The sequence below is a fragment of the Lepidochelys kempii genome, chromosome 18 (assembly GCF_965140285.1).
Source record: "Lepidochelys kempii isolate rLepKem1 chromosome 18, rLepKem1.hap1, whole genome shotgun sequence".
Taxonomy (NCBI): domain Eukaryota; kingdom Metazoa; phylum Chordata; order Testudines; family Cheloniidae; genus Lepidochelys; species Lepidochelys kempii.
Window position 1 is genome coordinate 7,844,020 of NC_136397.1, and position 16,486 is coordinate 7,860,505.

At 47.5% G+C, this 16,486-nt stretch overlaps 1 protein-coding gene across 1 annotated transcript in view; it reads right to left on the reverse strand.

Annotated features, from left to right (window-relative positions):
• Positions 1-16,486, reverse strand: part of PADI2 (peptidyl arginine deiminase 2) — a 77,370-nt gene continuing 60,884 nt past the window's right edge. The window contains exons 11-16 of the mRNA XM_073316344.2: positions 10,307-10,458; positions 9,285-9,429; positions 6,750-6,843; positions 4,004-4,089; positions 1,955-2,083; positions 1-629 (exon numbers count right to left, since the gene is read on the reverse strand). Coding sequence (XP_073172445.2) covers positions 396-629; positions 1,955-2,083; positions 4,004-4,089; positions 6,750-6,843; positions 9,285-9,429; positions 10,307-10,458 — 840 coding nt within the window. The 3' untranslated portion in view covers positions 1-395. The remainder of the gene's footprint in view (positions 630-1,954; positions 2,084-4,003; positions 4,090-6,749; positions 6,844-9,284; positions 9,430-10,306; positions 10,459-16,486) is intronic.

The following is a 16,486-nucleotide window of genomic DNA, read 5'->3' on the forward strand; positions in this document are numbered from 1 at the left end:
TTTCCACACTTTTTCCATTTAATTATCATGATTACAAATTATTGCCATCAGAACTCAGCAGAAGATGGCTTTTGCTACCATAGTTTCTATCAATCTTTTTTTGGTAGAATGCCCCTGATCAGTTCAACCTCCAGCTGCCATAATCTCCAAGGGCTTGAAAAAACCCAGAATGGAATGGGCTGGGACCTGCAGCATGCAAACCAGAATGGCGTGTGGCTGGAGGACCTTCCCATCTAATGGGTGAAACACACAGAGGCGCCAAAGCACAGCACCGAGACTCCATACCAAAGTTCTAGCGATTAACTCGACCAAGCTCAAGCAAGCAAGCAAGCAACCGACAAAAAAAGTAGTGCCCACGTGAGCTTCGACTGCAGGAATCTCCACCTGCTCGGCAGCTAGGGAATCACATGCCACCACTTGAAGGAGAAGGGCTTGCGATGGACATTGGTACCGCAGTGGACCTCTCCCAGCATCTTATGGTAGGAGGAAATGTCATCGATGAAGCTGCACATCAGCCCGAGTGGCTCCAGCAGAGAGCGGACATGTGCTTCCAAGCAGCAATCTCCCTCGATGATTGGCCCGAATGGCTTTGGGATTCCCAGGTCTTGAGATAGGACAATCATGTTCACCTGTGTAATAAGGGAGGAGATCAAGGGTTGCATTTCAGGGGAGCCAATGCCAAGGCATGTATGGGGTTTTGAATATGTTTTGATTGAAATGTCAGCTTAACATATAGAATAAAAAAGGCTAGTAACCAAGGTAGGAAGCAAAGGTAAAACTGACGTCTTGCTGTCCCTCCATGACTTCCCTGAGGAACTTACAGGTCAAAACAAACATCCATGGAGCACAGTGCTCATGTGCTTTGGAGACTGCATTGCTTTCCATTGGCCTCTGGGTGCAATGCAAGGTGCTGATGATAGATGGGTGGGAAACGGTTTTCCTGTCCTGCGAAAATTTTTATGATTTAAATTTTTTTCCTGTTCAGGGTCAGGATGAAACTGTGACCTTTTGAAGTGGTTTGCAAAAAAACAGAAGAGACCAGAATAGCCTGGTGGCTACAGCACTCACCTGGATGTGGGAAAAGTTCCTGTTCTAACCAGTTGGTAATTTGGCTGTCTCTCTGGTTTTGACCAGAAATTCCATTCTGGACATGAGAAACATTTCCCAATGAAAGTTGAGTAGAAACTGTTACATTCCTACAAACAGTTTTGGTTTCAACAAATTGATGGACCATTTTTTAATTCTGATTTTAAAAAAATTCCATCGGAAAATTCCCAACCAGCCGCAGTATTGATCTAGCACTATAAATCTAGCACTTTATGGTTCAGGTCACAGATATGGTATCTTTTGCTCTGTCCCTTCCTTTGCGCTTTACCCTGACAGTGGATCAGCTGGGCTACTCAAGTTGGGTTTGAACATCTGAGAGTTCAAGGCTAAAGTGTTCTGAACAGAGGGCTCTTAACTATGAGATTTGCTTCCCTTTCCTTGGTCTGCAAGACCCTATGTTTGCTGAGCTTGTGGGCAAGGGGCCAGGTCAGTCTATTTATTTAAGCCTAAATTAAAAAAAAGAAAAATCACTAAATGATGGGTGCCCAACAGGAGACACCTCGGGGCCCCATTTTCAGAACGGCTGAGCACCAGTGACGTCTAATGAAGTCAGTGGGAGCTACAGGTACTTAGCAGCTCTGAAAATCAGACCCACAGAGTCCCAAATTGGCCCCCCAGAAACCAGGGAGTCTCTTAGGAAACGTTGGCCCTAGGCTTTGTTCTCAGGAGAAGGGTCATTTGGGCTTGGTAGTTCATTTCAGCGTCGGCTGTGGACACTTGGCACATATCGTGGAATTTATATTGCCTGTGTACCTGCAGCGATCATGACAGGCACCCTATTGAAACACTGAAACAGAATAGGTGGGGCCCTGAGCCAACCAGTCTCAGGGGAGGGGGCCTCTCTCACCATGTTGGGGAAGTATGCCATGGCTTTGCCCATCTTGTCTATCTTGAAGAGCGCCGGGAGGTCTATGATGTCTTTTTCAGTCAGCCCAAGCTCTTTCTTGAGGATGTCTCTGTTCCAATCGATGCAGCGCTGGGGGTGGGTGGGGGGTGAAGAGAAGGAGGATAATCAGAGGGTTAATATGGGCAAGCACAAGTTGGTCCAACAAGTGGAACAGCAGTATGGGATGGTCTAGGTGTTCTTGGTCCTGCCTCAGTGCGGAGGGATGGACTAGATGTCCTCTTGAGGTCCCTGCCAGCTTTACAATTTTATGATTATCTGATGACAGGGTAATCTCAGCTCCCACTGAAATTGGCTTGGTTCTCTAGCATGATTAAGGTGCAGTTGCATTAGCAGTGCAAGATCCCCACAGGAAATTCAAGGAATGAGGCTAACGTGAAAACTTCCAGGCAGCTGGCACGCAGGATCACCACATTTATCTTCATCCTCGACTCTCGAAGCAGGTCAGGAGACCCCAAAAGAGCCTGGAGATTTATTGCCCAGGTCCCTCTTAGAGACCTGAAGATTTGCTTATTTCACTCCCTTGTCCCAGTGTTGATTCATGGCGTTGAAGGCCAGAAGGAATCAATACATCAGAGAAGACCCATGAGAATGCTTAAAGGATTAGAAAACATGTCTTACAATGATAGACTAAAGGAACTCAATTAATTTAGCTTATCAAAGAGAAGGTTAAGGGGTGACTTGACCTGCCAGGGTACTTAAATGGGGAACAAATATTTAATAACGGGCTCTTCAATCTAGTAGAAAAAGATAAAACCTGATCGAATGGCTGGAAGTTGAAGCTAGACAAATTCAGACTGGAAATAAGGTGTACATTTTTAATGGTGTGAGTAATTAACCATTAGAACAAGTTTTCAAGAGTCATGGTGGGTCCTCCATCACTTGCAATTATAAAATCAGGATTGAATGTTCTTCTAAAAGATCTGCTCTAGGAATTATGTTGGGGCAGTTCTCTGGCCTGTGTTATACACAGGTCAGACTAGATGATCATAATGGACCCTTCCAGCTTTAGAATCTATGAGTCAACAGTGTGCCCTTGTTGCCAAGAAGGCTAATGGCATATTGGGCTGCATTAGTAGGAGCATTGCCAGCAGATCGAGGGAAGTGATTATTCCCCTCTGTTCGGCACTGGTAAGGCCACATCTGGAGTATTGCATCCAGTTTTGGCCCCCCACTACAGAAAGGATGTGGACAAATTGGAGAGAGTCCAGCGGAGGGCAATGAAAATGATTAGGGGGTTGGGGCACATGATTTATGAGGAGAGGCTGAGGGAACTGAGCTTATTTAGTCTGCAGAAGAGACGAGTGAGGGGGGATTTGATAGCAGTCTTCAACTATCTGAAGGGGGGTTCTAAAGAGGATGGATCTAGGCTGTTCTCAGTGGTGGCAGATGACAGAACAAGGAGCAATGGTCTCAAGCTGCAGTGAGGGAGGTGTAGGTTGAATATTAGGAAAAACTATTTCACTAGGAGGGTGGTGAAGCACGGGAATGGGTTCCCTAGGGAGGTGGTAGAATCTCCATCCTTAAAAACCTCTAACAAAGGTTCGACAAAGCCCTGGCTAGGATGATTTAGTTGGGGTTGGTCCTGCTTTGAGCAGGGGGTTGGACTAGATGACCTCCTGAGGTCTCTTCCAACCCTAATGTATGATTCTATGAATCATCCATTCTGATCTCCTGTCTTTTGCAGGACATTCAGTTTCACCCCATTGCAGTGACTGCCCGCCAGCCACGAGAGTAGGAAGGTTTCCTTTCATCAGTCCTCCCACTAGGGAATGAAAATGCTGCCTTTGCAAACTCTTACCTCCTGCAATGACCCCCCCCGTGCTTCCACTAGCTTAACCTTGCCAGCTATGTTTCTTGTGCCACATATTTACTCAATGGGACAATACCATCTTCCTTTTTCCCCCTTGCCCTCCCCAGCAGCAGTGAAGCACCTTTTGGGATGTCCTCCGCATGCCACAGCCCCACAGTCAGCCCTCGGTAGCTATTTACCTGTACGTATTGGTTCTCCTGCACCAGGACCTCATTGGACAGGACCTTGTTAATGGTGACCCGTTTTGTGTCTGCCCCAGAATAACCTATACAGAGAAAACAAAATCAGCCATCTGATTAATGAAATGACAGCCAAAGCAAGCACCCAATACTAGAACATTCCAGTTCATGCTGGAGTTTCAGGGGCCTTGATCAAGGTACTTAAAATTATGAATAAAGTCGAGTCAAACCAACGCCCTGGATCAGAACACCCTGAACTTTGAATTTACATCAGGTCCATCAATAATTATAAAGGACACAGGGCCTGATCTTGAAGTCAACAGAACAACTCCCCCCTTCCCAACTTCTGTGGGTTTGGAGCAGGTCCATAGTGACACGTGAGCCAGACCTTCTGTTTTACAATAGTTGATATAAGCCGAGGTTTCTGGAATCCGGATGGAAAGTCCCGTGGTCTAGGCACTGCACAGCAGCTCAGGAGATTGGGAGTCAGTTCTAGCTTTCAGAATAGCAGCCGTGTTAGTCTGTATCCTCAAAAAGAACAGGAGGACTTGTAGCACTTTAAAGACTAACAAATTTATTTGAGCATAAGCTTAAGTGAGCTACAGCTCACTTCATCGGATGCATGCAGTGGAAAATACAGTGGGGAGATTTATATACACAGAGAACATGAAACAACGGGTGTTACCATACACACTGTAACGAGAGTTCTAGCTTTGTCACTGTCGCACTATGTTACGTTGGGCAAGTCATCAAGGGCTTGTCTACACAGGGAAGTTAGTGTGGAGTCAGATAGGGTGTGACTTTAAAGTGCATTAACTACTCTAAATTAACTCCCTGTGTGGACACTCTTGCTCCGCACTAAGAGTGTCTTTGTGCACTTTAACTTAATATACTTCCAAAGTGTTCACGTGGGAGTTAGCACATGCCGGCAGCTCTGGCTTTCCCCCGCATGTAGATAACCAACTAGGACAAAGTTCCCAACCACGGCCAGTGATTTTGGGTGCCCGACTGAAGATGCTCATTTGCAGGGGTGCTGAGCACCCAGGGTTCTTGCGGACTTCATCTGGGGCTGATGGGGCTCAACGATTGTGGAAAATCAGGCGAGCAGGGTCTAAAGCTGTGTCCTCAAAACCAGAGGCACCTATAAGCTGTGCTCATCCTGAGAATGTTGCCCTTAATTCCTCTGGGCCTCACATGGCTAATGATACTTCTCTACCTCGTATGGGGGTTGTGAGGACGAAGCTCTCAGTAACTCTGGTGATGGGAGATGTGTCAGTACCTAGGCCTGCACCAGAGATGGGCTGAAGAGTTTAAGTGGTGCACTTGTCCCTGGCACTAGGGGGAATTTCATCCTAAGGGAAGAACTCATAATTAGAAGGTGTCCAAGCCAACTGCTCAGTCCAAAGAATCTGAAATGTCAGTGCTGCTTTGTGTGCTATGAGCCATCTAACGCCTTTACTGCTCATGAACGCTATTCAACAGCTGCACTATCTCGGTAATCTTCCTCTTTCTAAATGAGAGATTAAGTCCCTGGCAGAGCCGGCACAAAATAAATCATGGTACGTCAGGCCCTATATGGGAGAAAAGCTGCTGGAAAAAAAAATCTGCAGTTTGCAAACTATGGACCAAGTTTCAAGAGCTGTCAGCAGAAGCATTAAAATATCTACTGTTGGTGGGTCCATATATCATTGTCTCACGGCCTCCATGTTACACAGTAATCCAGAGATTTAATGGCATTTCACCCCGGGGAAAATTCACCCCTATGCAGAGGGCCAACTCAAACCATATGCATCGCTGAAGTCCCACGCAACTTCTCAAAATAGAGCTTGAGTGGGACATTTATGAATTGCACCCTCAGCAGGTGGTTATCTTGTGGGATTGGCTACTGCAGGGGTTAGAGACAGTCAAACACCGGGGGCTGGATTACTTATGATAATTAACAACCAGCATGCTTGCTGACAACGAAAATACATCAGCTTCATTCTTCCGAGTGTAAGACAATCACTTCCGGGATTAGGGAAGAAATCCTTTCTTACTCCCCCTTGGAAATCATTGATGAATTGGCCAGGTGCATTGTGGGCATTTCCCACTGATGCATCTTGAGGAAGGACGTCTGACTTGATGGACCAAATGACCTCATCCAGTTTGGCAAATCTTCTTTTCTCTTTGGGAAAAAACCCCCAGCATTTTAGATGCCCCTTTCGGAGACCAAATCAATTTCTCCCGTCAGATGAAAATGACAGTACTTTGGATACATTTCAAACAAAAACACAAGTACATTCTATGTGCCAGCTCAACATTTTGTAGATCCCCTTCTTTGTAAAGGGGCGCTAATTCCTTTGGCTTGTCCTGAAGCACAAAGAAAATAAAGACATGAAATCAGATGCATCTGTAGAGAAAAAAAATACTTTGGAACACTTCAGATAGAATGTCCAGTTCAAAGTAATTATTCCACAGACAGGACACGATGTTTCAGTTTTGGGTTACAGTCAGAGTTGCCTGAGTCTGGGGGTGTGCAGTAATATATGGCTCTGCACCATTCACTGAGGGTCAATACCTGAAGCCACATTTTATAGCTGGGGAAACTGAGGCAGGGAGCTGCTAAGTGACTTGGGATGAGTCAGTAGCAGGGTGGGGAATGGAACTCAGGTCTTCTATCACCCTTAGTTGCTCTCACCACTAAGCCATACTGTCTCCCCTTACTGACTGCCTCTTTTTGCCGGGAAGCAGGTATGTAGTAACTTACCTTTGAACATGGTGGCTTCTCCATGGCCCTCCTTCTGCTTCTCTCGGAAGAGCTTGTAGCAGGCCGACGTGCTGGCCATGAGCATCCGGAATTGCTGGGAGAAAGAGGGGGAGGAAGGGAGTAAGGGACTCGCGAAGAGGAAAGCACCAAATAACTATAATCAAGAGCAGCCATAATAATTTACAACTCAGTAACAAACGCACAGTTGGTCCACCACACTGAACACAAACTCCTTCTGGTCAGGGACCGCCCCTAAGAGCCAAGGGAGCTAATGGGAAAGAGCCATGTTACTATAACTCCCTCTTACTCCACTGGGCACGGCCTCCCTATTGACCTCATCAAGATTTGGAAACCCACAGCTCGCTGGTGCAGTTTCTCGGATCCTCCCAACCTAAGAAGCACCCGGCGCCTTTCACCCTGCGTTGAACCCTATATATTTACTCCCATGTCCTGCAATCACTAACACTGGTTACAAAGCTCTCAAGAGTCATCGGTAAAGACCAGCTGTGCTAGATCTTCTTAAGGCCAACGAGCCGCTTCTGTCAAAACAAGGACTAAGAAGGTGTTTGCTTAGCAGCTGTGGCAAAGGGGACTGAACTGTCCATTATAATGGCTGTGCAATGAGCAAGGGAAATTCAGTGAACCCGCTCCACTAGGGCACACACTTCACAGGCAGAAGAATTTAATACATGTCTAGATGCAAACATTTCTGGCCATTTGTTTTTGGCCGGGCTTGTTTTTGTTTCGGTCGGTCAACGATCTAGTTCTTGGGATGGTGCGGCAGTCAAACTATTCTCTTCCGGGGCTGCATCCTGAGGGGTAAGGAGCAGCTGCAGCACCCACTGAACCCGTCTTGCCCGCAGGAAATGCTAAATTAACCCTATGCCACTTTAGTTACTCGCTGCTGCCACTTTAGTTACTCGCTGCTTTTAGTCACCCACATTTTAGACCTTTCTCGTTCATTCAGAAATGAGCAGGCTGAGTTTTCTTTTGCACCTGTCTCACATCATTGAGGCCTCGAAGCGCCTCACAGGCAGAACAAGGCCTGGGATGATCAAAGGAATCTAGCGGACAAAGGCCTGGTCTCTACTACAAAGTTTTGCAAGGATAGCTGTGTCAGCTAGGAATATGTAACGGGTGTGGGGGGGAAATCACACCTCCTAGCCGACACAGCTATGCTGGCAACCCCCCCCAGCGTAGATGTGCCGATGATGAGAGAGCAGTGCTTCTGTTGGCAACACTAATGTCATCAGGGGCGGCAGGGTTGTATCATTTTTGGTGGTGCCCAGAACGGGTCCAAGTCCTGGAAACCCCCCCGCCCCCCGCCTGCCTTGTAAGCCAATATATATTTTTTTAAATAACGTAAAAATGTGAGGGCTCTGGGGTGGGGCTGGTGATGAGGGGTTTGGGGTGTAGGAGGGGGCGTAGGGCTGGGGCAGAGGGTTGGGGTGCGGGGGGGGTGAGGGCTCTGGCTGCAGGTGCAGGCTCTGGGATGGGGTGGGGCTGGGGATGACGAGTTTGGGGTGCAGACAGGCTGCCCCGGGGCTGGGGCCAGAGAGGAGGACTCCCACCAGCCCTCTCCCCGCTGGCAGCAGCGAGCTCCAGAGGAGGAGCCCCTCTACCCCCTCGGCAGCACACTCACCCTGCACCACTGTCCCTCAGGTGCAGGAAGCTCCCTCGCCTCCCCTATGGTGGGTGCTGGGTGCGGGGGTGGGGAGAGGAGGGCTGCTATCACATGTGCACCTCCTCCCCTGCTGCTGCCCCTCACTGTAGCCTCACTGGGGGTGGGGGATGGGGCTGCCCCATGCCCAGCATGTGGCAGGAGCGGTGACTGCGGGCAGGGGGGCCCTCTCTGCTGCTGGAGGGTCCTGCCAGAAAAGGGAAGGGTCCGTCTGTCCATCCGAGGCAGAAGGGCAGGGTCAGGGTCAGGTTGCCCTGGCACTTGTGGTTGGGGGGTGCTAGGACCCAACGGTGGCAGTTGATGCCGGGGCACAGAGCAGAGCATGGAGCTGCAGGGGGCAGCCCCCCAGGGCGCAGGGAGGGATGCCCGGGGGCGGCAGGCTGGGCCGGAGCAGAGACCCGGCCCCGAACATTATTGGAGCCGGGCCCCCCGGGCCCTGAATATTGCTGGAGCATGGGCACCACGGGCCCATATAACTCGCTACCCCTGAACGTCATACAGGAGGTGGTGTAGTTACGCGGGCAGGACGCCTACTGGTGGTGTCTGCCAGCCTAGCAGTACCAACGTGGGCCCTGTAGAGTAGGCCTGGCCTTAGACACTCAACTCTGACTGAACTCCCATTGGTGCTTTTGAAAATATCAGCCCATGCCACTAACACCAAACAGATCAACGAATGGCCTCCTTCCCTGCCCTGAGACAATAGGGGCAGGTTTCCATTTCAGTTTCATTTTTTCAGAGATGGGGCAAACATTATGCCCAAAGAGCTTGATAAATTTCCAACAAAAACCTAGCAGGGGCTTGAAGCTTGTTCCTTTCCCTTGTAACCTTTGGAAAATTGCCACCTGGTAGGTCACCTTTTTGTCAGGAAGGGGCACAAAAGTCACAAACTCATCCACATGACCCACGGTCAGCCAATCAGAGTAGAGCTCCACAGGCGACTGGATTTGCTGAGCATAGAGGAACTCTCTCACCACCTTGGTCATCCTCCTCCCAGCAGATCTAGTGGTTGATTGTCCAAAGGGCAAAAAAAAAAAAAAGAAGAAAATAACATTTTAGAAGGGAGACAAAGTGACAATGACGATGGTTTGAAGAACAAAGCGATGCAACCAAAACCGTGACTGCCCCGTCAATCCCCATCCAGCTCGGCAGAGACAGAGATTGTGGTGATGCTAACAATTCCTTTTCTACTGGCGTTTCCTAAAGACACCAACAAGTACGTTCATGAAGGTCACTCCACTCCTGTGCGGACAGACAGCTCAAGTGCATGACCCACTTAACATCCATCCCAAGGTGATGCTGATAAAATTTTATAGCAAATTGTTGGTGATGAACGATTGCCATGGCCAAAACAGCTAAGAAAAGTCAGCCCGTGACCTTGCTAAACCACAGTCACTCACAACTGGAGAGGAGTCCAGACGCTGCTGATCTTTGGAGGGGATTGTGAGGGACGATTGGAACCCAAATTGCAAATTGGATTTTGCACACACCCCTCCGTAGATTTATAGATTACAAGGCCAGAATGGACCATTGTAATAATCTACTATGGCCTGTGTAAAACAGGCTGTAGGACTTCCCTGACTTAATTTGTGTTTGAACCTAGAGCAGATTTTTTAGAAAAAACATCCATTCTTGATTTAAAAAATGCCAGTGATGGAAAATTATAACGGGCCAAACAAATCCCCCGAATCTGTTGACGAGGTGTCAACAACCACAGTTCACCCTACAGGAGGGATCGAGAACTGCTCGGGCTAGAAATACACACAGACACACCATATACCCAGCTGTGTGGAGACAGATGGGCAGTTAACAGAGACCAGTGGTATCCTTACGACCCCCGATTGCTGTGAAACACGCCATCTTCCTAACTCTCTCTTACGTGGGGAAGCTGCTTCCAATGAGGATCCTCCCTAGGGGATATGCCTTCCCGTTGACGGTCACCGGAGGGCTGACTTCCAGGTTGCCGAAGGAGTCGAGACTGGTGACAGCCTCGAATAGAGGCTCCCTAGTCACGTAGCCGAAGTCTGGGCCCTGGAAACACAGCAATCAGCACAAGTGTTTATAGTGAATTCTCCTTCCTTGTCCCAACCCCATGTGGTCTTTACCAGACACACCCATTATGCCTAAAGTTCCTGAACTCAGCATAGATGAATAAAATTAGTTTACCAAGATTGCTATGTAACTAGAGCAGTAGGCATAGATTGGGCTAGTGCGGCACTAGGGATTAATGGTGGAGCAGCACCCTTGGACCTGCTCTGTCTTTGGCATTTGACACACATAGTGCTCATAGATACAATGGCTTAACTGCATCCCTTACAGCCTGAAGGTTTGATTGTGTCCGACAGTCCATGGATACATGAAAAGAAAAGGAGTACTTGTGTCACCTAGTCTCTAAGGTGCCACAAGTACTCCTTTTCGTTTTGTGAATACAGACTAACACGGCTGTTACTCTGAAACCTGTCATGGATACATGATGAGGGTTCAGGAGGAGGGGGTTACATGGCAAGGGACCCCCTTCTCTCCATGTGATGCCCTCACTCTTCTCCGCACAATTGAGCAGATCTGTTTAGGCATGGAAGGAAGTGCAAGCGGCCCACCGTCCTAGGGTGATGGAGTTGCCTCTGGAGCATATCTTCCCTGGGAGCTGCGCTGCCAGGTGGAAATCTGGCTGAGTCTTCAGAGACTCACGCTGCAGCATGTCCTCTTAGTGTCCCTTCCAGGGCAGGCCGTGACCCTGAGTTTCTGTAAGTGTTGGTGATACTCTCAGATGAACTAGAAAGCTCAGGAACTCATCTGCATTTATCTCTTTTTTGGTCAAACTTTCATGCGGTGGTGTGCAACCAGACTGGCTCTCCATATTGTACATGTGGCTGTGATTTCCTTTACTGACTACCCAAATCAGCTGTCGCTCACAGAAAAATGAAGGGACCATTTGGGATGCACTACGTCCCATTAGAACCCCTTCCTCCCCGTCCCACCCGGTTCCACCCTGGTTGTTTGACAGGTGTTTTGATGTTTGCAGGCTCACATATCCCCCACCCACAATGCAATTATCAGAAGATCACTGTCTGACTTACACAAACCCTTTGCTGGCCAAACGAGTAGGTAGGAGGGTAAAGTGGCAGCTGGAATGGTTTACAGTAAACAGTCAGACATGCAGAGGGGAAAATGTCATCCTCCTCAACTCAACACTGCTCCAACTTCCAGAGGGTCAAAATATCAAGAGCATTAGCAGAGGGAAACCTGTGAATGAGCAGTTCTTCATGAAAGCTGGCAAATGTTCATGGTACAATGGGGTTGCGAAGGATGAAATTCACCCCTGTGCAGAGTCATGCCAAGGACTATGCCCCACTTAAGTCTTATTTTCAGGGGCCTAGTGGAAGTGGCACTTACGCGGTCTTGGGGTGATGCTCTGCAGGGGTTGAATTTCACACGATCTGCATTGCCCGCAATAATTTGCTGACATTTTGGGTCAACTGCACCAGGGAAACATGGCAATATTGAAAAGGGAAATAAATGCTAACAGTGCAGCAAAACCATTCACTGCCGTTCCAGAGGTATGGTAAGACTGTCTGGCAAGTGGTTTACAAAAGACAACACAAGAAGCCATTGATGTGCATACACATTGCTTTCACACTGTGATGTGTGAGTAACAATCTGATCTGCAACGTTATGGTTTAAATTCTAGGGGAAAGGGAAAAGCTGACAATGGAAGAGGCTGCTCGCGCTTGGGTATAAAGAAGTTGCATTAGCAAGGGAAAATGTATTGCAATGTTGCAGAACTGGCAGGCAGAACTGGCAGGCCGCTGTGCAACTTCATTGACATCAGCCTAGTTGTGCCAGGGATAAATTTGGGCCACTTAGTTTAGTGCAGCTGGGGGTGGGGACGGGGCGGGGACTGATTCTCCACTACCTTGCATCTTGTGTTCTCATTTACACCCTTGCAAAATGCTGCCAATCCAGAATTCTACACTCACATTAAACCAGGAGGCGATCCCAAAAGGGATCCCTTCACGCGCACAGTAGGCCCCATTTCTGCGGGGGCCATTAGAATGATTTATATGAGAATGCGGACGTGTCGGTTTAACAGGTTGGTTTCTGCTTACTCCTCCGAATGTTCTGGGCTCATTTAGCTCTAGAGGCACGAGAAGGGAGCCTGCTTTTATTCGACGGGGAAGAAGATCTCACTTTCTCTTTCCATCCTCTCGCCAGCTTCCGGAGATTAGTTGTTTGGACTTTTTTTTCTGAAAGGGCCTGAAATCCTTCCCTTGCCAGGATTTCCCTGGGGGAGCTCAGGCTTTATTTTTGCTTAAGCAGTTCAGGTTCGAAAGCACTGTCTGAACCAGTGATACTCAGATGGCTCGTGAGCCGCAAGTGGCTCTTTAATGCCTCTCCTGTGGCTCTGCAGCATATGGTATTAAAACACGGTGTAATATCACTGTTAACCAATCTAAGTTATGAACCAATCAGGATGCTTTCCCTGTGTTATTAACCAGTGAAGTTATCAACTTGCACTCAGTTATTAACTTATTTGCTGTGAGAATAATATATAAACTAAATATTTCCCAGTCACACTGTTTAAATATGAATGATAAGTGATCACTCGTTACCCAGTATGATTGTCTTCCATGGGAGTTATGGGTCCTCAGGTGGCTAATAAGGCCAATCCTTGAACCACAAGTTCTATTACAATGAGGGCAGATGTTTTCAGGCTCAGCGGGAGGCTGTTCACCATGACTGGAAGCCAGTCTCTCCTTTCTCCTGCACCTCTTGTCCTCTTCAGCTTGTCGGCGAGCAAGTTCAATATGCAAGGGACCATCACGTAGGACTTCACCCCATTTTAAGCGATCCTGGGCAAGTGTCTCCCAAGTGTCAATATTACACTTTTTTAGGTTGTCCTTCAGCAAGTCCTTATAATGCTTGTGTTGTCCACCCACATTATGGTGCCCTTCTTTCAGCTGAGAGAACAGGACCTGTTCTGGGAGGCGATGGTCTGGCATCTGGACAATGTGACCAGTCCAGCGGAATTGCTGACGAACGATCATTGCCTCGATACTGGTGGTCTTTGCCTCTTCCAGAACATTAATACTGGTGCGCCTGTCTTCCCATTTGATCTTCAGAATCTTACAAAGGCAGCGTTGATGGTGCCTCTCAAGGACTTTCAAGTGGTGTCTATAGGTTGTCCAAGTTTCAGACCCATATAACAGTGTTGGGAGAATAACGGCTTGATAAACAAGAAGCTTGGTATCTGTTCGAATGTCGTGATCTTCAAAAACCCTGTGCCGCAAATGAGAAAAAGCTACACTGGCACAGCTCAGGCGGTGTTGGATTCCTGCATCAACATCTGCCTTGGATGAGAGATGACTTCCAAGGCAGAGGAAATGATCGACATTCTCCAGTGCCACTCCATTGATTTTGATAGACGGGGCATGAAATACCGCATTTGGAGAGGGCTGATAGAGCACTTTAGTCTTCTTGATATTAAGAGTGAGACCAAAGACATGCATAAGCATTGGCAAACACGTTCAAGACAGTTTGAAGATCTTTCTCAGGGTGGGCAAGGATTGCGTTGTCATCAGCATACTGGAGTTCCACAAGAGATGGTGTGGAGATCTTACTCTTGGCTTTCAGCCTGCTAACCCTGAACAGCTTTCCGTCCATTCTGTAAATGATTTCAATGCCAGCTGTAAACTTCCCAGCAATCAGGTAAAGAATGACAGCAATAAAAACTGCAAACATGGTTGGAGTTATGATACAGCCCTGTTTGAAACGTTCACTCTGGGAGCCAGTGCTGCTCAGAACAGTAGCTTTCATGTTATCATGAAGGAATTTTAGGACATTGATGTATTTATCAGGACATCCAATCTTAGAAAGTACAGTCCAGAGGGCATGGCGATTCACTGAATCAAAGGCTTTAGTTAGATCAATAAAAGCTATGTACAGTGGTCAGTTTTGCTGACACTTTTCTTGCAGCTGCCGTGCTGTGAAGATCCTATCCGCAGTTCTATGACATGGTCGGAAACCACTCTGTGACTCCGGTAAAATTTCTTCTGAGAGGGGCAGAAAGCGGGTTGCAAGGATCCACGCCAGAACTTTGCCTGCAATGGCTAGGAGGGAGATACTACAATAATTTCCACAATCCACTTTATCTCCTTTCTTGAAGAGGGTAACAATCAGGGCATCCCGCATTTCACTGGGTATCTCCTCCTTTATCCAGATTTTAAGGATAAGCAGGTAAAGCTGCCAAATTAGCTCTGGTCCACCATCTTTAAAGATTTCAGTGGGGATCCCATCTAGACCTGCTGCCTTGTTGTTCTTCATCTGCTTGGTGGCATTGTGTACCTCATACAAATTGGGAGGGTCTCCGAGCTCATCCCTAAATTGTTGGTGTGGGATTTGCTCAAGGACTTCATCTGCAACTACAGAATTACAGTTAAGGAGCTCTTCAAAATGTTCTTTCCAGCAAGAATTGATGGCTTCATTGTCCTTCAAAAGTGTGGTTCCATCCTTAGAGTGAAGAGGATTCGTACCATGGCAAATTGGCCCATAAATAGCCTTGGTGGCACTAAAGAAACCACATGTATTGTGGATATCCGTGAGATGTTGGAGTTGTTGCACTTTCTCAGTCCACCATTTGTTCTTGAGTTCTCTGGTTTTAGGTTGGACTTCCGCCCTTGCTTTGGCATGGGCTTCTCTCTTTATATTACAGTTTATGTTGTTCTGCCAAGCAGAAAATGCCATTCTCTTCTCATTGATGAGTTGCTCAATTTCAGCATCGTTCTCGTCAAACCAGTCCTGATGTTTTCTGGTTTGGTAGCCTATGGTTTCCTCACAGACATTGATGATTACTGCTTTCAACTGGCTCCAATGTTCCTCAATTTCTTCCAGAAACTCTGATGAGAGCTTTTCTTCTAAGACTGCTTGGAAGTGGTCACGCTTAATAGGGTCCTGCAAATCTTGAACCTTCAACTTGCGCCTGATCTACTTCTTTTGCAGCCTCCATTTGGGAGCGATCTTAATTTTCACTGTGGATCGAATAAGGTGATGATCAGTCCAACAGTCGTCAGCACTTGTTATTGCTCTTGTGAGAAGTACGTCACTATGAACGCGGGCACGAACTATGACATAGTCGAGGAGATGTCAGTGCTTTGACCGTGGGTGTCTCCAAGGTGTTCTGAACTTTTCCTTTTGTCGGAAGAGAGTATTCATAATAATAAGTTCATGTTCAGCACAGTTGGTCAGGAGCAGAATTCCATTTGAATTGCTTTTGCCAACTCCTTCTTTCCCGATTGTTCCTTTCCACAGGTCTGGGTCTCGCCCAACATGTGCATTGAAATCCCCCAGAAGGCTGATCTTGTCTTCTGTAAGGGTCTCTGATAAAATGGTTTCCAACTGAGAATAAAAATCTTCCTTTACATTCTCACCAGCATCCAGTGTTGGTGCATAGGTGCTCACAATAGTTGCCTGTTGATTTTTGGTGAGCCTCCATCGGAGTGTTATAAACCGCTCATTGATGCCAACTGGTACCTCAGAGAGGCACCGTACGAGCTTGCTCTTTATAGCAAAGCCCACTCCATGCAATTGGGCTTCATCCATAGATTTTCCCTTCCAGAATTAGGTGTATTTTCTTTTCTCCTCCCTCACCTGCCCTTCATCAGCTCTTCTAGTTTTGGACAAAGCAGCAATATCGATGTTAAACCAACTCTATTCACAAGCAATAATGGCTGTATGTCGCTTTGGTTGGTCGCTGTTTGAGTTGTCTATCAGGGTACGTACATTCCAAGTTCCAAAGTTGAAAAGTTTATTACATTTTCGACTGCTGAGGTGGTGATCTTGCTAGATGAGCCTATCCAGCCAGGAAAAACAGAGGCAAGACTATTTTTGGGGTACCTTTTCTAACCCCTCCCCATGTGGGGTGAGCAGAGTGGATCCTAAATAGGACTGCTCAGTTGTGGGTGCAGCTGCTGAGATGCTCGACCCACTTCGATCCTCGAGCAAGATGATTGTATCAACACCCACTGCCTGTGTGTCGTTCTGTAACTAGGAACTTCCGGATTTC